The sequence below is a fragment of the Mirounga leonina genome, unplaced genomic scaffold, assembly GCF_011800145.1.
Source record: "Mirounga leonina isolate KUSES-001 unplaced genomic scaffold, KU_Mleo_1.0 Mir_154, whole genome shotgun sequence".
NCBI lineage: Eukaryota > Metazoa > Chordata > Mammalia > Carnivora > Phocidae > Mirounga > Mirounga leonina.
The window spans coordinates 10,584,725-10,607,504 of NW_023270389.1; the positions used below are offsets into that span (position 1 = coordinate 10,584,725).

The 22,780-nt window shown below is 43.8% G+C and overlaps 1 protein-coding gene across 2 annotated transcripts in view; it reads left to right on the forward strand.

Moving 5' to 3' along the window:
• DUSP10 (dual specificity phosphatase 10) overlaps positions 1 to 22,559 on the forward strand; it is a 39,951-nt gene extending 17,392 nt beyond the window's left edge. For both annotated transcript variants that reach the window (XM_035010085.1, XM_035010086.1), the window contains exons 3-4: positions 17,376 to 17,747; positions 21,270 to 22,559. In XM_035010085.1, the coding sequence (XP_034865976.1) occupies positions 17,376 to 17,747; positions 21,270 to 21,535 (638 nt within the window). In that variant the 3' untranslated portion in view covers positions 21,536 to 22,559. The remainder of the gene's footprint in view (positions 1 to 17,375; positions 17,748 to 21,269) is intronic.
• The last annotated feature ends 221 nt before the right edge of the window (positions 22,560 to 22,780 follow it).

The following is a 22,780-nucleotide window of genomic DNA, read 5'->3' on the forward strand; positions in this document are numbered from 1 at the left end:
TTGGGGCATGGAAGCTCCATGTTATGACCCTCCCAGACCTTGCTCGCTGTGTCTCCTCATTTGGCTGGTTCTGATTTGTATCCTTTATAAGAAAACTGTAAAAGTAAGTACAGCATTTTCCTGAGTTTTATAAGTCACTGTAGTGAATGATCCAACCTGAGGGGTGTGGGAATCCCAGACTTTTAGCCCACTGGTCAGAAGTGTGGATGGCCTGGGACTCCTGAACTTGGGGCTGGCATCTGAAGTGAGGACCGTTTTGTTGGGGACTGTGGCCTTAACTTGCGGAGTCTGTGCTGACTCTGTGTTGTTAGGGTCAGGATTGTACTGCAGCCTTACAGGAGGACACCCCTTTCATCTGAATATATATTTTAGGGGCACGGTCATTGGGAAAGTGAAGGACTGTAGCTTCGCTTGCTTGTTTCCCTGACCCCATATCATGGGTGACAGTGGCTAGTTCCATTCTAGACATGTAAAATGACTCAGCCTTTGAGTCATTAACCACTAGTCAAAGCTTTTGATCACTAGGTTCAGCCTGGAGATGGGGAAGTCTCTGACACGACCATAGGCAGTATCCTCTAGCCTGCAACTCTTAGGGTCGCCTCTGTGTCTTTGTTCCCCAGACAGCACCACATGATGGTGGTGACGTACATGTATGACATACCAGCACCTCCTTGATACCAGAGATTCTTAAATATTGATTTGGGATAGAGTTCTTTATAGGAAACTGATATAGGGTGATGCTATGAGTAAGGAGTATTTTTGTAGGTTATTTTTTTAATAGTTTTCATTGTCTAGAACCATACTTTTTTTTTTTAAAGATTTTATTTATTTATTTGAGATCAAGAGAGAGAGAGAGAGAGAGCATGAGCAGGGTGAGGGGCAGAGGGAGAAGCAGACTCCCTGCTGAGCAGGGAGCCCGATGCGGGACTCGATCCAGGGACTCCAGGATCATGACCTGAGCCGAAGGCAGACTCTTAATCGACTGAGCCACCCAGGAGCCTCTAGAATCATACTTTTGTGGTTCCATTACATCTCATAAACACTGTGTTCAAATCAACTGTCTTTTCTTTGGAGGCTTTCGTTTGGATTTTTAAGCCATGATCCTGTGTGCTTTATTTATTTTTGTTTGGTTTCTCCTTCCCTGCTGAAAATAGACATGGTCTCTTGCCTGTGGTCCTACTAACCATTACCCTTTTGTTCCTACTCAGGCCTGGCTGGCCCTTGGTCCTTCAAGGCCTCTTAGGTCACCAGCTCCTAGAAAGTGGAGTCCTGCAAGGGCATCTCGGGGTGGCCCTCAAAGGCACATTTCTAAGAAAAGACAAAGCTAAACTCTGTAGTGATTGTGAGAGAAGATTCCTTTACCAGTGAAAGCTAGGAGTAAAACAAAAAGGGTTCTAGAGGTATAAAAGAGGTCTTTTGAAGTGCCCAAGATGACTTGATTTCTCTCTAACTTGGGCCAGCCCTGGGTACTCTTCATCCTGTCCCTATGCCAGACTTGCTCTTCAGAGCTGGTCATTTTCAAGGTAGAGAACAGTTAACCCTTGGGCAGCTCTCCCTGCCACTCTCCGTGATTGAGGAGTGTCAGTTAGTCCTAGTTTCTAAGAGGGAAGTTGGATCATCAGAAACAACTAAAGAGGTACAGAAAGCTAGGCATTCCATTCTTACTTCTGGCCCCTGAGCCTCTACCCTTCCGGAGGACCAGAGGTCCTGAGGCCCCTTGTCTGCCTTTCAAGAACACCCATAAAAAAAAAGAAAAAAGGGCGCCTGGGTGGCTCAGTTGGTTAAGCGACTGCCTTCAGCTCAGGTCATGATCCCAGGGTCCTGGGATCGAGTCCCACATCGGGCTCCCGGCTCAGTGGGGAGCCTGCTTCTCCCTCTGACCCTCCCCCCTCTCATGCTGTTTCTCTCCTGCTCACTCTCTAATAAATAAATAAATAAATAATCTTAAAAAAAAAAAAAAAGAACACCCATAATGTTACTCCCGTGAGAGAGCAAGGGTTGTGACAGCCCTTTTTTTAGGGAAGAGGAAGCTCCTGTATTTGAAGAAAAAGCTCTGATGATATGATCATGCTTTAAAGTGATCTTAAGATTAAGTAACTTGCCCAAAGGGGCATGGTTAATGAGAGGGGTAAGAGGAACCCAGAATTCTTGATTTTTAGATCCAACGTTGTGTCCTTTCAACCAGAGGTAGAAGAAACAGCCCCTGGGATGGTGAAGATGCTCTTCCTGAGTCATCTATCTGTTCCTGCTCGCCATGCCCAGGTGGGAGGGCCGGTGTGCTCAGAGAAAGCTGAACAGAGCTTGTTGAGATTTGTACGCTCAGTCCTGAGCCCCCAGCCCATATTCAGTGCTTAGTAAATGTGTGTGGAACTGAACTGGGGGGTTCCTCACACTGTCCCTGATATCCCTCAGGGCTGGCGTCCCTCCTGAGCCTTTGTTTCTCCCTTATGGCTGCTTTCCATTCATCTCCCCTTCTCATCACTCATCTAGAATGTCCAAGGGGGGAGGTCTGGGGAGGGGATAAAGTGTCGGAAGCCACCAGGTGTACATTGTCTCTGGCTCCAGCCCTCCCAAGTCATAGCTACTTATCACATGCAAGGCCCCGTCCTCCCGTAGGCTGCCGCTTCTCTGGGAGCCTTGCTGGCCCTCCTTCCCAGCCAGAGTGCTGGGATCTCTGTGTCCTCATGCTGACCTCACCTGTCGGGCCCTGAACCTGCCTTCCACGAGTCACAGCTGGATGGTGGCGTGTCAGATTGCTCTTCAGTAGGTTCTTTTTTTTTTTTTAAATTAAAAAAATCTATTTTAAAAATTTTTAAAGATTTTTTTATTTATTAGAGAGAGAGAGAGAGAGAGAGCACGCGCAGGGGGAAGGGCAGAGGGAGAGGAAGAAGCAGAATCCCCGCTGAGCAGGGAGCCTGACGTGGGGCTCGATCCCAGGACCTAAGATCATGACCTGAGCAGAAGGCAGATGCTTCACTGACTGAGCCACCTAGGTGCCCCCTCAGTAGATTCTTAAAAGATTTCTGCCAGTCCTTTTGTTAAGTTTCCTCTAATGTTCCTTCATCCTTCCTTCTCTGTCTCAGATTTATTTTCAGATAATATATATACATATATATAATTAAATATGTAATTATATATATGTATATATATATATAATTATATATTAATATATAATAAATTTTTTGTTCTCTCAATCCATAACATTATGCTGAACCACACATAATAGGTGCTTGTCAACTAACTGGCCTTTCCCCATCTCATTCCAAAGGTCACATAATCTAGAAATATTTCATGAACTCCTATACAAATTGGGTATTGCTCTGGGTGCCAGACACATAATCTAGAAATATTTCATGAACTCCTATACAAATTGGGTATTTCTCTGGGTGCCAGACACATAATCTAGAACTATTTCATGAACTCCTATACAAATTGGGTATTGCTCCGGGTGCCAGACAGTAAATACCTTTATAATTTCCGTTAATAACTACCAGCATTAGCTCACTCAATTCTTGCAAAACTCTGTTGTTGCTTGTTGGCATTATTATTCATCCCATTTTACAAATGAGGAAACTAGGGTACAAGAGGGTTAAGCAGCCTGGCCAAGATCCCACAGCTAGAAAGTCGTGGAGCCCACTCAGGCCCCCGCACAGTGAGCTGTTAGGCTCCATTTCCTCAAAGACAAATAGCATATCGACATTCTTGGGTGGGGGTGGGTCGTGAGGCTCACCATTTTAATAATCATAATACACAAGGGAAGAAATAACAAGTAATTTCAGATTGTGGTAAGTGCCCTGAAGACAATAGAACTTTGAGACTTGATGATATAAAACAAAAGAGCGACCAGAGAGGTTCGCTGTAAACTGGGCATTGGGAAGACCCTCATGAGGAGACCACATCTGATCCGAGGTCTGAACCACCTATGTGAGGAACGAGGGGAAGACGGTTCCAGGAAGAGAGAGAAGCAAGTGCTGGGGCCCCTGAAGTGGGAGGCAGAGCACCCAGGCCTCGCCACCGTAAGACAGCTTCTCTCTCGTTCTTGCCACCGTCCATCCGTAGCTGGTTTATCGAAGCTGTGTTGAAGTTACCGAGTGCTAACATTTGAGGTGTAGACTCTCCAAACTCCCGATTTCATAGAAGTGGCAGCAGAGGTCCCGGGATCCCTTGAGTGTGGAAAGAAGGACTGTGTTTGGAGTGCTGGCCCATTGAGACTTCTGTCACCCTGAGCAATGTGGAGCATTGGCATGGCCTTCGAGGGGACGTGGCTGGGCAGTGTGACGGTGCCAGATGTGGGGTGCATCTCAGGCCAGCTCTTCACCACACATGTCCCAGGTTGAACTGACCATGACTTGGCTGGCCTTCCACTTAGCCTCAAGTCCATCTCCATGGTATATCATCCCAGCCCCCCTCCTCAGAGATGCACTGGTCTCTTGGTGATTTTCCCCTTGATTTCAGAAGGTGGTCCACAATGTGGGGACCTGCTAGCTTTTGACCTGGTGTGACCTCATGTCTCTCTCTGTGCTCTGAGGCCTCCCCTGGCTTCCGGCCCACCCTTCCAAGCTCAGCCTTCACTCCGCGGTCTGACTGTGGGGCACGGGCGGGCTGGGTGGAGTCCGTTGTAAGTGGAGCTCACGCCTGCTCTTTCTGGCTGTTGATCGTTAAATGCTCAGGCTTGCTTCATTATTCTTGCCAAATATAGAATTCAGCTCGGTGACTTGAGGAACTTGTTGCTATGCTTTTCGTGAACTGAAAACATGGGTTCTGTAAAACAATTCAAATTTCGATGTTGACACTTGATCTTTTCCCCTACCACTTCCTGAATTCCCTAAGCTGCAGCCTTTGACCTCCAGAGCCTATTAAAACACATCATCATAAAAGCTGTTTGTTTGGACACGGGGCTTTCATTCAAAGCAAGCTGAGCTGCACCCAGGATTGTTGGCCTGGTGCTGCCATCCACGATGGTCATGAAACCACCCAGGCTTTGTGTGTGTCACTTTGCCTTGCTTCCTGCCTTTCCTCCCCTCCTCTTGCCATGGATGTTTCTAGATGACCTTTTGTGAATGTAATTTCCAATGAGAATGTTTCACAGTAGAAATATGCTCTCCCTTGAGGCTTGCTCTTGATATTTCTAGAGATTTATTTAATTGGACTCTACTTAAATCCCATTGGAAAACATACTTTTGCTGTGAAGTTGTGATGTGTTTAATTTGGGGTCTAAGACAAATGTCGGTCCTCGGGGGAGCCGGGCTGTTAGCAGCCAGGCTCCTTTTCGTTCAGTGGGGTTGTTTAATAAATAGCTTCACTGGGCTTTCCTCGGTTTGTTTGTTTAGCAATGCTTCATTATTTAAACTTCTGCACTGAAAAGCAAAGAATGTTTTCCCTCTTTTCAGAGAATTAAACAATAATGGAGAGTATCTGGTTGAGCTCTTGGGAAAAATATGGCTTTGTGTTTTATAGCACTCTCCTCCTGTTTAACATTCTTCCCTCTGCAGCTTTCCAGTATGATCTCATGGATTTTTTTCCCCTCCCTTAATCCGCCTTGATGGATTAACCGGGATTGAGCTTTTTAGCGAACAGAGAAGGTGGAGCCCTAAAGTGGTAGAGAGTAGCCTCCCAGATACACAGAAATTGTCCAACAAAAATGTTCCTCAGCCCAGAGAGGTGCTGTGGGGAGGGCATGGGTCAGTGCTGACCCACAAGAGTGTATAACGAATGATGTAGGTGTCTTTGGGAAAGGAGGGGGCTTCTCCGTTTGCAGCTGGCTCAAGGAACTAAGGTTCTGGAAGTTTCCATGGACTTGCTTGTAATGGCCATGCTGGCCCTGTAGGCAGCATCCTCATCCTGACCTTGGAATGTCTCTGGCTTGATTTTAAGATATGGTACCAACTTGGTTTGTCTCCCAGGGGCCAGGTTCTCAGGCAATCCATAGGCTTGGGTGTGGTTCTTTGAAAGTAGGAATTATAATTTGTATTTTTAACAAGTAAGCTATATTGGTGATGAAAAGTGGTGCTGTTTTAGTCTGCAAAATACCATGGACTGGGTCACTTAAACAACAGAAGTTTATTTTCTCCCAGTTCTAGAGGCTGGAAGTCTGAAATCTGGGGGCCAGGATGGTCAGGTTCTGGTGAGAGTCCTCTTCCTGGTTTGCACACACTCACCTTCTCACTGTGTCCTCGATGGTGGACAGTTGCCAAGTTCTCTGGGCACTAATCTCGTCATGAGGACTCCCTCCACCCCCATGACCTCATCTAAACCTGATGATCTCTCAAAGGCCCCCATCTCCAAATACCACCACATTTTGGAGTGGGGGAGGGTGTCGGGCTTCAACATGTGAATTTGGGGGCATGGGGTGGGGGACATAGTTCAGTCTGTAGCAGGTACAAAAGATGTATTTTGGGAAAGAAACGGAGTGATTTTTGCCCAGGTTTTGGAGTAGGGGTAAATCGCACCATCTGGTAAATTAATTTTTTTCCCCTTTCTCTCTTGAGCCCCTTTTTTCTTTTCAAACACATAGTAATCCCCTATTATGGACTTCTGAACATTCAAGAGCTTCCCACTGGACTTAAAATAAAATCCCCACTGCTTCATGTCCCTAAGAGGCCCTCTGCAGGGTTCTTTGACCTCTGCTGGTCACTCCCTCTCCCTGCCTGCTCATTAGGCTTCAAACGTGGGGCGGGTATCCTGCCCTTGCCAACAGTGTGGTTCCCTCTGCCCTCTACCCCTTTCCCAAACCAGCCAGTCCCTTCTCATCCCCAGGGAGGCTCTCCCTGAACCACATCTAATTAGTTCCCTCTCGCAGCACCCAGGAACTGGAGGACACCTCATGGCCCTTATCGTAATTAATCATTACCTTTTTCTCTGTGTGTTTATATGTTTATCATCCATCTCCTCCCACTGGACCCTGACCTGTGGGGAGGGAGAGAGGGAAGGGGCATCTTCAGCACGTCACTCAAATCCCAAGAAGCTTGGGTGGGCTTGTTCTTAGAGAAAAGCGATTATAAAGGGGAAACATACGCTGATACTCTGGTGTGTTTGTTAAGAGAGCCCAGAGGCTTGAGCTGAGTGTTTCTGGTGTGCCTTTCTCCCTGGGAGCTGGTGGGTCTGCGCGGAGACTTTGGGACGGTTTAGACATGGAGGGTTAGAGGAACGAGAGGGAATTCCGAACTTGCAGGTTTCCAGGGACATGGGGCTGGAACTCCCTCCGGTCCCGCGTTCTTTTCCCTCTACACACCCAGCCTGTATTTTGAGAGGCACCCTTCTTCTTCGTGGGAAGCCATTCACACGATTGAATCCCAAAGCCCCGTCGTGAAAAGAAAATAATTACATTCTCTTGCTTTTACTGGCATTTTTGGTAGTGGGAGGGAAGCTCATTCCAGAGGCAGGTGGACTCCCTGCGAAAATGAGATTCCACAGGCAGGGCTTCGGACAGAGAGGGAGGCTGAAGGGGGCAACCAGACCCAGCAGGGACAGCGGCTCTGGCTCTGCCCAGCCCAGCCAGGCTCAAGGGCGAGGGGGGAGGCTTGTCCAGCCTCTCAGGCAGAGGGGCTGACTCCCAGGAGTCAATGATGCTCACCGCTGCCTTCCAGGTGGTTTTTCTGGAAACCTTCCTGACAGAATGGGGAGAGTGGGTGTCAAGATGGGGTTCTCTGCATTAACGGGACCTCACTATGTAGGGGGCAGGCTGGAGAAGGGGCCTGATCTCTTTTCCCACCCCTACCCTGGATTCTTTAAAAATAGGTTTCGGGCGCCTGGGTGGCTCAGTTGGTTAAGCGACTGCCTTCGGCTCAGGTCATGATCCTGGAGTCACGGGATCGAGTCCCGCATCGGGCTCCCTGCTCAGCGGGGGTCTGCTTCTCCCTCTGACCCTCTTCCCTCTCATGCTCTCTGTCTCTCATTCTCTCTCTCTCAAATAAATAAATAAAATCTTTAAAAAAAAAAAAGTAGGTTTCAAAAGTAATCTGCGGATTCATTGGTAGGTCAAGCATCACACCTGTTTCAGGTAGAATCTCCCCTCTCTTTCTTGTTTCCTTCCCTTATTCTCCTGTAGGGTTTCTGAGGGAGGCAGGGGGAGGCAGGGAGAGGGAGCAAAGGGGAGCTGGCTGTGGAGAAGAGGGGCCAGAGGGTGCCCTTCCTTCAAGTCCCATTGACTCCTGCAAAAACCTGAGGGGGCCCCTGGGGCTGTGGGAACTCTGAAATCTTACAGTTCGAATCCCACTCACAGAAAAGTCATCTGCTCATTAAAATAACACATAGCTGTTTGATTGTTGTCTCTGTGGAAATTTACATGACTGTCATCAGCTGTTGCTTCTGGCCCTGCTTTCTGTTCTAATGTAAATACATGAGGTCACAGATTTAAAGAAACAGGCTGTATTTACATCCTTGTGAAGAATCCTCGCCAACCATCCAGCTGTGTTCTTCCAACACGCCCAAATTAAACTTGGGGTATCCTAAACCCTGGTTACCCATGAAAGCCTTAATGTTGGGGTGACAGGAGGAGGGGCATTACAAGTGCACCTCCCTTCGTGGGACAAAGTGCTTTTTTAGTTCAGTGGAGCTCCAGCAGTAGGCTGAGAGGTAATGGCCAGGGTGGGGGCTGCGCTGACCTATTCTGCAATGAGGGCTCTTGGATGTCCGGGGAGGCAACTTCTGAGCTGGGAGGTGTGTGGGGTGGTGGGGACAGAGGGAGAATCTTTGCAATTTGGACAGAAATGTGCCAGGATCAGCGTTTATGGGAAGGTGTGTGACCAGAGCTTCGTTTTCCACTTTTTAAAATCACGGTTCCTCAGTTGTTGGATCTTTCTGATTTGGTTTACTTTTTTCAGGTAACTATTTAGGCAGGGATTTGTAAAAAAAATTCTTTCCATTGAGGACACTGCCAAGACTTTTATCAATCAAAGAAGGAAGCAGTATATTTTAAAACATAAGAAAGAAGGGCACCCAAAAAGTTAATGATTGAAAATAGCTGTAGAAATATATAGAGACAAAAATGAAGCTGAGAGCTCATTGCAAATTGTACAAAGACTGGGAAAAAGCATGAGTTGATTTTAGTTCTCAGTATACATTATGGTCAGGTATTAGCTTATTTCCAGAATGCTGGATTTTATTAATCTACCACATTGTGGTGGGAGCAATGGGTTGTAATCTGAAGGATACACAAATAAGTAAGTTACTTGAGTTACAATGACTAGACAAGCAATGTTTATTTGGGGTAAGCGTCAGAGGTCCAAATTATGATTTCTGTCCAGCAGAAAATCCAATGAAAGGACTTTAATATTAACTCAAAATTTGAGAAAATTCTAGTATAAACTTTTCAGAAATTTTCTTTGAAACATAACTAAATATCACTTGGTTAGATTAAGTAATATCAAGGATAAGAAAAAGAGTGACCTATATAGTCTGTTATAGGAAGACAGTTTTGTGAGGGCATTCTTTTTTTTTTTTTTAAGATTTTATTTATTTATTTGAGAGAGAGAGAAGCGTGCACAAAAGAGAGCACAAGAAGGGGGAGGGTCAGAGGGAGAAGCAGACTCCCTGCTGAGCAGGGACCCTCAATGTGGGGCTTGAACCCGAGACTTCAGGATCATGACCTGAGCTGAAGGCAGGTGCTTAACCAACTGAGCCACCCAGCACCCCTGTGAGGGGCATTCCTGAAATACTTTCTACCTATGATTTGTCGCTAGGTAAAGTAGCCACCAGAGAGATCCTTTTACTTTATCTTTTAATGTTCGTAAATTATTTCCAAAAAGGGATTGATCATCTATGTCAATATCTCTTCCCTGCAGTTGTTGGTCTCCAACATATCAACAAACCACCTGTCTTCCTGTGACATTTGGCAAAGCCCTGTGTACTGAGGGATTTAAATAAGACTATTCCTGCTCTCCAAGAACCAAAGTTCTATTAAAGCTATTAATTTAGATATACATAGGAAGAAAAATAAAAAAAAAATGAGTAAATATTGAAAGTGCAGTTTTAGCTGTGAAGCGATGTTGCATGTGTACATATTACAGATGCTTAAACTAAGATTTTATACAGTGACCCGAGCAAAATTTTGAACATCTCAACTAATTGGATTTATAGGTATAGAAAAGTTACACACACACACACACACACACACAATTTTCCTATATTTCTATTTCTAAAATTTCTAGAAATATATGTGTGTGTATGTGTGTGTGTGTGTGTGTGTTGTGTATTTACGTATCTCCAGAAAATTTGCCAGGAATGCATTTATGTGTAGTTGATCACCCTATGTATCTTCCCTCTTTTGAAATCTTAGAACATGAATAACTAAATATAAGGGAGTTTCCAGGGGAGACCACCAACCACCAGACCTAGCCCCCATTCTGTGTGCCATTTCCTCTTGCATTAGGGGGCCCAACAGCACTGAATATGACCTTTACAAGAGCAAAGGTCATATTCATATGACATATGACATATTCATACGTAGGCAGCGTGCCCTGTGGCCTCTGCTTTGGCTCTCTTTCCCTTGCTCGGGACTGGTGCTAGCAGATGTTCTTTTCTTCATGTCTCTGAACCAACTGTACCTTCCTTCAAGCTCAGCCCCCAACTCTGACTGCTCCAGAGCACAGTCATCCTCCTGCACCTGACCACCCAGGGTGCTCCTTATCTTTGTGGCCCCACGGACAATTCTTATCCAAATAGCTACGGGGTTTGAATACCTTCTTAAAGATACCAGGATGGATATTTTACCAGTAGTTTCACTGAATCATTACAAGAGACTTGAGTAGTCGTATTCCCATTTTATACTTAAGGAAAAGTAGTCCGGAAACACCCAGTAACTTTCAGAAGGCCACACTGCTGGCTTGTGGCTGAGCCACTATTCTGAACCAAGGCCAAGCTTTCCCCCTGCTGCCTTGTATATCATAGACTACCTTCTAGAGTTGGCTTTAATATATCTGTAGATAACTTGTATCTCCTATCAAAGAGACCAGAGAATTTAAAAACAACAACAACAACAACAACAACAACAACAACAACAACAAACCCCACGAGGCAACATAGATATATCTTCCTGGAACATTAACACTATTTGCCCAAATCATCAATACGTGCTTGGTTGGATTCAAGATCCTGATGTTGTTAAGATTAAGCTTAACAATATCTCTTTGCTTATGTCTTTTCACACATTGGACATTTCACATGTAAACGATGAAATGACATGACTGTAGGGATCACAGGGAGACTCATCGCTGACTCATGATCCCACTGACCGAACTGCTGGACCCAGTCTCTCAAATCTCTCTCTTCCTTGGGTAATAAAAGTGTTTCTTAATCCCTTTGTTTCTTCCTATACCTACTGATGCAGCGCTCTCACTTGACTCATCCTCTCTCTTTAATATAGCCGCCCCACACGTTGCCTGGGGACAGGATCATAAGACAGTTTAGGGGATACCACCTGGCACTGAACTTGAAATCATTCCTACTATAAAATATATTCTGTGGACTATAAAGACAATTCCATGTAAAGCAAGCAGGAACAGTATCCTGTATGGATTTAGCTACTATCCCAAATATTTCTCCTGTGAAGGTGGGTGATTTTCTGCCTTGAAAAGTATGACGTCACCATGACCCCGTCTTTGAGCATTTCAGCGCAGGAGTCAGGGCGTCCCCTCCAGTTTATCCAGGCTTTGTTTCTTCCACAAGAATCCTTATGTATATAGAATCTTGAGAGTCTGCTTTGATGCACTGCAGTTTCCATGGAGGACCCACAAAATAGAATCCTCTAGGGCCCATTTTACACCAGTCTCTCTCCCCTTGGTAGTAATAACATCTAACTCATGTAGCATTTTATCCATGTTAAGAGGCCTAGGAGTTAGATACCGGGGTTAACTACATAATGTGGGTGGAAACAGAGGGGCAGGGATATTAAATAATTTGCCCAAGGTAGCACATCTAGTTAGCGATGGCAGCCAGGATTTTAAAACTAAGCCGTCTGTGACTCCAGAGTCTGTGTTCTTAGCCACTATCATCAAAGTACTGTTTTGCTTTATTTTTTTATTATCATTTTAAAAATTTTTTTAAAAGATTTTATTTATTTGACAGTGAGAGACACAGCAAGAGAGGGAACACAAGCAGGGGGAGTGGGAGAGGGAGAAGCAGACTCCCCGCTGAGCAGGGAGCCTGATGCAGGGCTCGATCCCAGGAATCTGGGATCATGACCTGAGCTGGAGGCAGATGCTTAACAACCGAGCCACCCAGGCGCCCCAGTATTGTTTTACTTTATTTTTTTTAAAAGATTTTATTTATTTATTTGAGAGAGAGAGAATGAGAGACAGAGAGCATGAGAGGGAGGAGGGTCAGAGGGAGAAGCAGACTCCCTGCCAAGCAGGGAGCCCGATGCGGGACTCGATCCTGGGACTCCAGGATCATGACCTGAGCCAAAGGCAGTCGCTTAACCAACTGAGCCACCCAGGCGCCCCTTGTTTTACTTTAAAAGACTGTTCACCCAAGCTCAGTTGGTTGAGCGTCTAACTCTTGATTTCAGCTGAGGTCATGATCCCAGGGTTGTGAGAGTGAGCCCCACATAGGGCTCCGCGCTCAGCACGGAGTCTGCTGGAGATTCTCTCTCTCTTTCTCTCTCTGCCCCTCCCCTTGCTTGCACTCTCTCTCTTTCTCTAAAATAAATAATCTTTTTTAAAAAATTAAAAAAAATAAAAGTCTAGTCACCCACTAAGAGAAAGTAGACAACAAAAAGGGGTGATCAGTATGCTCGCAGCAAGTTGGTAGAGAGAGTTGCATTTTCATCCCCTCTACCTCTCTTTGGGGGTTCATTCCATTTGCTGGCCTTCAGTGAGAGTTTTCCTGACATTTCTGGAGAGTGCTCACTTTCCAGCTTCGCATGAAACCGAAAAACGTGTGTGCGACCATGCTGCCCATCTCCAGAATATGGAAATCTCTTGCTTACAGATTCCGTATTTGGACATGGTTCTTTCCTTTGCCACCCAGAGCGCTGCTTCTGAATCACATTACTTAAGGCTCTGCTGTTTCTGGGACTGCAAAACTGCCACAAAGGCAGCAGGAGCTGAAACCGATCTACAAAGAGTTTCCCACTAAAACTAGACTCCATTGCTTCAGTGGGTCTGTTGCCGTGCTGTTGGAAGAAACTGGGACTTATATTTCTACATATTTTTCTTTAGGGGTGGAATCTTCTTTGTTGTTCCCATTCAGAATCAAAGTGCTGACCATGCTCATTTTGGCAGAGAACCTAGTTTTGAGATAAGGTTGGAAATGTTTGCCCCCAGCAATGTTGCTCATGCCTTGAAAATATTTGCACTGTGACTGCAGGCAGTCGTGTGCGTAAGAAGATGGCTCAGCCTGGTGGGGACGAGGACATGGGAGGAGGGATGGGCCAAGAGCCATTTTATTTAAAACATACTCCTCTTCTGGAAAAAACAAACAAACAAAAAAATCCCCCCAAAACCAAAACAACAACAACAACAAAAAACAACCACACAGGAATTCAAAAAATATGCAGTTTTTATTGGGGAAGTGAGGGCAAACAAATGAAATCAGATCTATTTGTTTAGGGAAGGATAGGGAGCTGTGGCTTTCTTTATGATAAAAATATATTATTTAAATGTTAAAACTGCTCAGGTACATTGGTCCCTGGCTCTTTTTAAATAAAATGTTAAAAGTAAAACGAATGTATGGTGATTAACATAACATAATAAAATAAAATAAAATAAAATAAAAAGTAAAAACTCTGGAGTATTAGCTTACTGATCATTTAGAGTCTTTATATTAAGCAAAAGAAATTTTTTTTTTAGATCTTTAAAATAGCAGTTTTCTGAAGTAATGAAAACAAGAAAGTACTTACCATGGACAGATATTGTTTCAAAATACTTTATTTTTACTAACCAGTCTAATCCTCAAAACGGGAGTGTGAGGTAGGTACGATTATTGTCCCTGTTTTATATCTGGGGAAACTGAGGAACCAGGAGGTAAGAAATTTTACTCAGGGTCTGGTAGCTGGTGTCGCCAGGGCTGGGACTCAGATCCAAGCCATCTGGCCTGAGAACCACTGCATAGCACTTAGGGTTCTCACGGACTGCAGTGTGGACGGATCAAAGGGAGATGAGGACAAGGACGGTGCTGATAGCGGAGTAAGAAGACATTGTTTATCAAATGCCTGGTTATATATCAACACGTTTACATAGGCTGCCCACACCACAACTCTATGGGTAGGTGACATTATGCCCACTTTACAGATCAGTAAGCCGAAGCTTAGTGAAGGACGATGATTTGCACCAGGACTCACAGCTCTTATGGGGCAGAATCAACATTGCAGCCTGGGTCTGTCTGCCTCTAACATGGGTTCTTAATCACCAGCTACTTTGTCTCTACCTCACTTGTTAGTTGTCCTGTTAGAATGTTCTTATGTAGTAATAAGGAACAGGACATAATCAAAGCTCCTCATTAAGTGATCAGACAGTTTAGCCTCTAGTGGGTTAGGGTGGGGGGAAGGTGGTTGGAAGAGAAAAGCATATTAGCCTTAGTGTGCCCACCCCTCCTTCCCCAGCTTCTAATTCCAATCCCCCAAGAGAAGAAAACCATCTTCCCTGCAGACATCTCTCTAAAAAACCACCATTGTGAGATTCAACTGGTTGATTTTGCTTGAAGTTCCATACTGGGAGAGTTGTGTGGCTGCTGTGTGTGGATTGGCCCGACCCTTAGTGAGAACTGATGCCTACGCTGGTCAGCAGACCAGCAAGTGAACAGGAGACTGTTTCTTCATGCCCCTCAAGGAGAATTTCCTTGTCCAACTCATGTATTTGAGTTGTAATATTTCCTTTTCTATCCTCTCCATCTCCAAATATTCTGTGAGCAGAGTTCCTACATGGCCTAAACATACAATGTACATGTAGTTTTGCACATGAGCACCCCCTGGGATTCGGAGCATTCTGTGTCTGTCTGTCTCAAGTTCCCGTCTCCCCTCCCCCATGGTTTTTTTTCCCCCCATTAGGCAAATGGAAGGCCCATGCCACCTGTTAGCATTACATCATTGGTTCCCCAGAACACAGTTGCACCAAAGGCCTTAAACAAAGTAGTTCTTCTTGTATTGTTTGTACTCAAAGAGCTGATATCATGCCAACTGATGTCATTGTATGTCTTTGTGTAACTGCTATGGCAACTGGGCAGGTGGGGAGCCTCCAGCTGATGTCATGGGGAAAGGAGGTGTAGAGACAGAATTTTAAAAAGCTGTATGCTGCCTTTTTCTGTGTGTGGGTTTTTTTTGGCATGCATTTTTTTTTAAACTAGCTGCTTTTAAGACAAATTACAGCTTGAGTACCCTAAATAAGAACAGACAAAAGTCCCCCCCCAACCCCTTAGAGACTTCTTTTGAATTTATTTTGTTGTTCTTTCCTCTCATCTTATATGAAAAAGTGTAACCACTGCCTTTTTCTTAAGGAAAAAAAAAAGTGAATTAGGGTCCCATCACAAAATCAGTGTGAATTGTTTACTTGGATTTTATGGAGGCAAAGCTGAGCGGATTTAAAAATAACTCTTTAAAGTCTCTTTCGTGGAGTTTGTAATGGTGATGGTGGGTAATTTCAATTTTTTTTAGAAAGTAGTCACTACTGAAGTCTTTCTCGTTTTCCATTTCTTCTGTCTACTTTAAAAATAATCTCTTAGGGCCCATACAAACGTTTTAATCATGATTTCATAGCAGAGTGAACTAGTAATATGTAAAGGCAGAGTTTAATTCTAGAATCCATTAAAATGAATTTATAGTTCCTGTTTTTCTTTTCAAAAAGCAAAGGTACGTTTTGACACTTACTGATGAATGCAGTGAGTGACCATAATATTACCCTCTTTGAATGATCTTTGTGTCACCACTGGACCTTAATGAAAATATGACTTGCCCAGTTGTCATGCCTAGCTGGCTGTGTACTGGGGGAGCACAGCCCTGAGACTTGGTCTAGGTTATAGTCTGGAGCTTTCTGCTGTAGATGCCAAAGATGAGACTTGAAATGGGGAAAGGCATATGTTACGTTCAGAAACTAGTGGACAGATAGACTTCCTGTCTTTATTTCAACACAATCGTATCCTGTCCACGCTTTGTGTTTTCCGGCCTTACCTCCTAAGACTATCAGGACAGATGTAGGACATCTATCAGAGGGCATAAATGTGTTCTGGAGGCTTTCAGCTTAAAAGAAGTCTCTAACTTCCCCCTCCTTTCAAAAGGAAGGCCAGGGTAATATGAGAAATAGAGCCCACTTGGTGGGAATAGTATCAACTCAGATTTCCTGGCCCTTATATGTACATTGTGTCATTTGACACTCCTGATAATCCTTTGGGCTTATGCATGTGTGTGATACATCTAATAAATATTAAAGGAAAAATTTAAACAATAAACTGTGATCCATAAATCTCCTACCTTAAACAAGTGCTCTTTTTTGCATGGTCCTTTACTTTTTGATCACATGTATGGTGAATGTTTCTGAGTTGGCTTTGTTTCATTTAACATTAAATATAGAAATATTTTCTTTGTTTCCATATTGCTTTCACAACTTTTAATGGCTTCCTAATATTCCATTGGATGAATATAATAACTTTTCCTTTTTTAAAATTTGTTTTTGTCCTTGGCCTTTTCTGTAAAATAGATAATGCTGTAGTAAACCTCTTTGTACATCTAGCTGGATATCTTTGGTTAGGTCACTTTCTTAAGCTATATTCCCCAAAATGATGCTGCCCTTGTTGGTGGGGAGGTTTGCACACCTTGCCTGTATTCATTCAGTCCAGACTCCCAACCACACTAAAAGGTAGATGCTATTACCCTCATTTTACAGATGGGTAACCAAAAGCACAGAGAGAGAAATTAACTTGCTTAAGTCACAGAGCCAAGAAGTTGTGTTATTGGGACTATAGCCAAGGTAATCTGGGTCTTCCAAGGTCCCTGTCCATAGCCGCTCTTGTGTATTGGGAGCAAACTTGTCTTTCTGGGTGAGGTCAGCTTATGGAAGAGTGCAAGACATGCCTACAGTGCCCGAGGAGGTCGACCATGCTTTCCTTGGCTCCCAAAGTACGAGGTTCTATGTAGGCCACTGAGCATATGGCTCTTTGAGGCAGATCAAATCTGCTGCTGGTAAATTGCCTGGCGCTGCAAATGAACTCTTTCCAGGGGAACATGCCACGGTTTGCGTAAAGAGCCACATTGCCAAAGTACCGCATGCAGTGAGATCCTCTGAAACTTGTCCTGGATCTCCAAATGGCCTTGCATTTTTGTTCTGATATTATTTTTAAATACATGCACCTGCAGGAATGCACACTCATGTCTCTGGGGACAGTGGCCTTTTCTGCCAGCTCTGAAGTTCTAGGGATGGTCATTGTCACTTTCTGTGTGTTTGCTCCAGGTGGACTCAGCAGTTTTAAGCAGAACCATGAAAACCTCTGTGACAACTCCCTCCAGCTCCAAGAATGCCGAGAGGTGGGGAGCGGTGCATCTGCAGCCTCGAGCATGCTACCTCAGTCCATCCCCACCACCCCTGACATCGAGAATGCAGAGCTGACGCCCATCTTGCCCTTCCTGTTCCTTGGCAATGAGCAGGATGCTCAGGACCTGGACACGATGCAGCGGCTGAACATCGGCTACGTCATCAATGTCACCACTCACCTGCCCCTCTACCACTATGAGAAAGGCCTGTTCAACTACAAGAGGCTGCCGGCTACTGACAGTAACAAGCAGAACCTGCGGCAATACTTTGAAGAGGCATTTGAGTTCATCGGTAACTATCTCCCAAGGGGATTTCTGGTCTTCCACCTTCCTTTCCTCTCTGGCTTTTGCTTTGATATCAAGCCCAAGGTTTATGCCTGCATTGCAGAAAAGCTGCTCTGAGGTGTTTTCAGGCTCTGCCACCTGGTGCTGCCAAAGTGTTCTTCTAAGTCACAGCCCGTTGAACAAATGCATGGGAGCCACTGGGATGGGTGTAAAGAAACAGTGATGCCGTGTGGTGGGGAAATCCACATCCTTCTAGTTCTCGATGAAAAGGTGTTAGGGAAGAGCATGGATATGTTTTGTCCCAGAATTTCAAAAGAAATAACCAAGAAGAGGGCAATGGAGGCCAGGGCGGCTGCTGCTGTGGCTATCTGGTCTACCATGTCTGTCGGACCTTGTGAGAGATAAAATACAGGGAAGATGACACCATCTCCAAACTCACCCATGCCTCCCTTACGTTGGGCTAAATTAATCTGCAGGTTTAACTGTCTCTTACTTCCAATCAGTATAGCTACTTTACACGAGGTTGAGGCAAAGGTGGCATTTGCTGAAAGGCTGCTTCTGAAGAATGTTTTTCAGTAAAACAGTGCTGTCGTGAACACCTTTACATGTCAGTCACATCAGTGAAGAGGAGACAGGAGTAGAGGGCTGAGTTGTTTTTCCCTTCTACTTGCTTTGTCTCAGTTCTTAAACACTGGGTAGCAGAAGGGTGTGAATATGAGCGTTAGCGAGATGGTACTAGATTTCATAGGACTTGCTCCAAACTCGCTAAAGTAGGAGAGATCAGGTTGTGTAGCCTGAGTAGTTCCCAGGGAAGGGAAATCTAACAACAGCAGACTTTAATCTCCAGAAGGAAGTAACTGCCAGCCTAACCCTAATCCTAACTTTAACTTTTGCTGCTTCTATAGCCTCGAACTGTTTTAAGGCTCAAATTATTATTTGGGGGGAACACCAGGCACCTAGTAGACACAAAACAATTTTTTTTTTTCAAGTGACAACAACCTTCATTACCACAAAAAGGTGATCCAGTACTTTTCCTAGATATTGTAGCAGGTTGTTACTGGCCAAGGTCCCAGGAAGAATGCATTCATGTTTGGTGCTCCTTTATCAGAATAAAAGAGCTTGGGTCTGGTAGATTTGCTGTAGAGTTGGCAGTTCTGCTCACGTCACCCAGCTGTTTTCCTTGCTAATTGTGCCTTCAGTGCAGGACCATGGACTACTCAGTCTGGAAGGAAAGTCTGGGTGGTCACTGAACTCAGAAAAATAAAGTGACTTCTCCAAGATTGTAAGAATTTTAGTGTCAGAAGGGAGCAGAATGCAAGGCTCTTGACTCCGAGATAGGGGCCTTTCTACAATATGCTGGGGCAATGTTCCCAATGCTCTGTTAGTTCTGGAATGGCAACATTTGTGGATGCAAAGACACCTTAGATTCTTTATTAATAATATTTGAATTAAACCTTGAGCCCCGAGGAAGAAACTTTTGTCACCAAGTAGATGAGGAACTTTCTGGTTGATATATGATGTTATGACTGCAATTTTATCTGACTTAATCCCAGCTGGGGGAAGTTAAGAGATTGTTTTCCATTTAATGAGTAGCATCAGGCATGCTTGTCCCAACAGGATTTCAAGTAAGGCACCTGCATTCCTTATAGGTTATTCAGGCTTATCTGATTTTTTAAGAAGGAAAACAAAACAAGTAACAAATAGCATTTAACCTGAAGAACAATTCGGCGTCATAGGCTGCATAGGCACAATGTTATTTTCGTTGTTATATCATTAGATAGACTGAAATAGTATGGTCTAGCTTTAGGGGAAGCAGCAGTTTTTGTAACCATAATGCCATTTACAGAGAGTCTAATATAAACTAAGCAGAGTGTATGTTTAGGGTTTAACTATGCCAGTTTATTTATTCCTGAATTGGATGATATTATTCCCATATTCCCTGAGCCTTGTTAGTGAGTATCACTCCCATTATGTAGACAGGGCGGTGAAGCTCTGGGGAGTTAGGGGACTCAGACCTGGTTACTCATCTAGCATGTAGTGGAACCAGTGGTCAAGCCTAGCACTTTGCAGCTCATCTTCCTATCACCATGCCTCTCAGTCTTGATGTGGAGGTCAGTAAATAGTGTGTGCTGAAGAGAAGAAATTGCAAAAGGGAAATACTTTCTTCAGATACTTTTATCTATGAGAAATAAGCTTAATTCATAGATTTTTAAGATGGAATTTTGCATGATGTTTCTTTTCTCGATCCACTGGTGGGTAGCCAATAGAACTAGTTTAAGTTAGGGGCACCTGGCTGGCTCGGTTGGAAGAGCATGCAACGCTTAATCTCTGGGTCGTGAGTTCGAGCCCTACTTTGGGTGTAGAGATTACTTAAATAAATAAATAAACTAAAAAGAAAAAAAAAGTGGTTTAAGTTAGATCACTCCTCCTTACTCCCCTGCCGTACTCTTCATCTACTTGATATTCCTTCAGGGATTCTTTCTTGGGACGCCTTTTAGTCTAGAAGTGTCATTAAGAATCCATTTAGGCAGTGCCCATAAGCCACTCCCCTGAGCTTCTAATGTATCCGAAAACTTACAGAGTATTGCTTCTTTCAGTTGCCCTGATTTCTGGGCCATCACTAGAATTCCTCCGTCTTTGTCATCACCGCCATGTTGGAACAGCATACACAGATGTGGGGGGGTTGGACAGTTCAGATGTCGGTGACGCCTTGTGCCTGATAACTGCAAGTCTTTAGCTACATTTGCACTAATAGGCTATTCTGGTATGAAGCTGAACATAGCAACTTTCTCGATGGGTTTTGTTTCTTTAACCTCAGAGTTTAGTAAGACTGAAATCCTTAATCCATTTAATACCAGTTCCTGTACAGAGCAATTCTATAATGTAAAGAAAGAAATGGTTTTTTCTCTATCACAGCTGGGAGAGACATTGTTCACAACACTAGTTGTGATAAGCCACACAACCTAGTGATTGGAATTAACATCCTTTATCAAAAGGGTCTACTTAATCAGTGGCTTGCTTAACAGGCCAGTTAACTGTGTTGACTGCAATAAGTTGAAGTGAACTGTTACTATGAATGATTCCTTCCCCTAGTCCCCTCTTTAAATGGAGAAATGTAAATTCTTATTCATGCTAATATTGCTTTTAGCCAGTTCTGGAGGTTGCCACCATAGGTCTACACAATTAACTAGTAAATTATACTTAGCTTTTTTTTTTTTTTTTAAAGATTTTATTTATTTATTCATGAGAGACAGAGACAGAGAGAGAGAGAAGCAGGCTCCCAAGGAGCAGGGAGCCCAATGCGGGACTCGATCCCAGGACCCTAGGATCATGACCTGAGCCGAAGGCAGACGCTTAACCATCTGAGCCACCCAGGCGCCCAAATTATACTTAGCTTTAAAGCCATTTGAATTTATTTTTTTTTCTCTCTCTGCAAAATATAGCATTGTCAAGTCTGGATAAAAGCTAATCTCTCTTTTTCCATCTCTTTCTTCCTTCCTGCACCTCTTGGCTTTCTCCCTTTTCCCAGAGGAAGCTCACCAGTGTGGGAAAGGGCTTCTCATCCATTGCCAGGCGGGGGTGTCCCGTTCTGCCACCATCGTCATTGCGTACTTGATGAAGCACACTCGGATGACCATGACTGATGCTTATAAATTTGTCAAAGGCAAACGACCAATTATTTCCCCAAATCTTAACTTCATGGGGCAATTACTGGAGTTTGAGGAAGACCTGAACAACGGTGTGACACCACGAATCCTTACACCAAAGCTGATGGGCGTGGAAACGGTCGTCTGACAAAAGTCTGGATGGAAAGGATTACTCGTCTCCATTAAGAGACGAAGAGAAAGAAGGATGGATTCTTTCTTTTTTTCCTTTTTCTTTCTTTCTTCTTCTTCTTCTTTTTTTTAGATGGGGGTAAAGTTTGTGAATGGAAACAAAACTTGTTTAAAAACTTCTTATTTTTCACAAGTGTGAGAAGAATTTATCTTTTGATGCCGTTGAGATTTCCTTCCCACGAACTGATAAAGCAGGGAGGCTAAAGGAGTAATTTTTTTAAGCCAACAATAAAAATATAATAAAACTTGTTTCTTCCCCTTTTCCTTTTAAGCTATTTGTAGAGTTTATGATTAAATAGTCTGTGCAGGTTCATAGACCGAAGATACTACAACTTACACAAGTTAAAAAGAACCAAAAGTAAGAGACAGAAAAGACATTGAATCACGAAGGCCCAAGAGCTGCCTGGGCCGTCCACACAGGAAACAAAAACCCAACCAAACCAAGCCCTGTTGTACTCACTGGTGCAAAGAGAAAATCAGGGCAGCTTAAGTGGTCTAAGAACCCTTCACATTCTTTAAAGAGACAAAAGATACTGTTGATTTTGTGTGTTTCATACTCGGGATTATTTTCCCCCCTCTCTGGGTTTAAGAGATTTTTTTTTGAAATAGCAAGGAACTGACCATTATACCATATGCCTTCACTGGCTTCTTGTGCAATAATACGGTGTTTTGAGTGTGCAAACAAGTTAGAGCTGGCAGCCGAATAATAGGCAAATAGTGCAAATTTGCCAGCTTGGAGATCGAAAGGAATTCAATAAAAATCAATTACTTTCCTTCCCACCTTTTTCCTTTAATTTTTTTTTTTTTTGATTTGATTCTGGTTACAGTGCCATAAACCTTGTTACATATGTATATCAGACTGTAAAAAAAAAAAAAAAGACAAAAATTTATTTAAAAATATTTTTCGCAGAAAAAAAAAAACCAACTTGATGTGTTTCTGTTGATTGTGTAAAAATTTATTTTCATTATATAAATGAAACTCATTTTGGGATGTGTCTTTTTTCCTCCTCTTTTCCTCAAGTCAGGTAACTTGTACATGTAACATACGTGGAAATACACACGTATTTTTATGGGGGAAAGAGAGATGAGGAAGGGAAAATATTCTCTGTTCTCAGCGTGATTCCGAGAGAATGAGCAAGGAAACCAAAGAGCTCCGGTTATCAGTCTGCCCAGTCATCATCTCCTCTGTTCTCATAGCACTCTA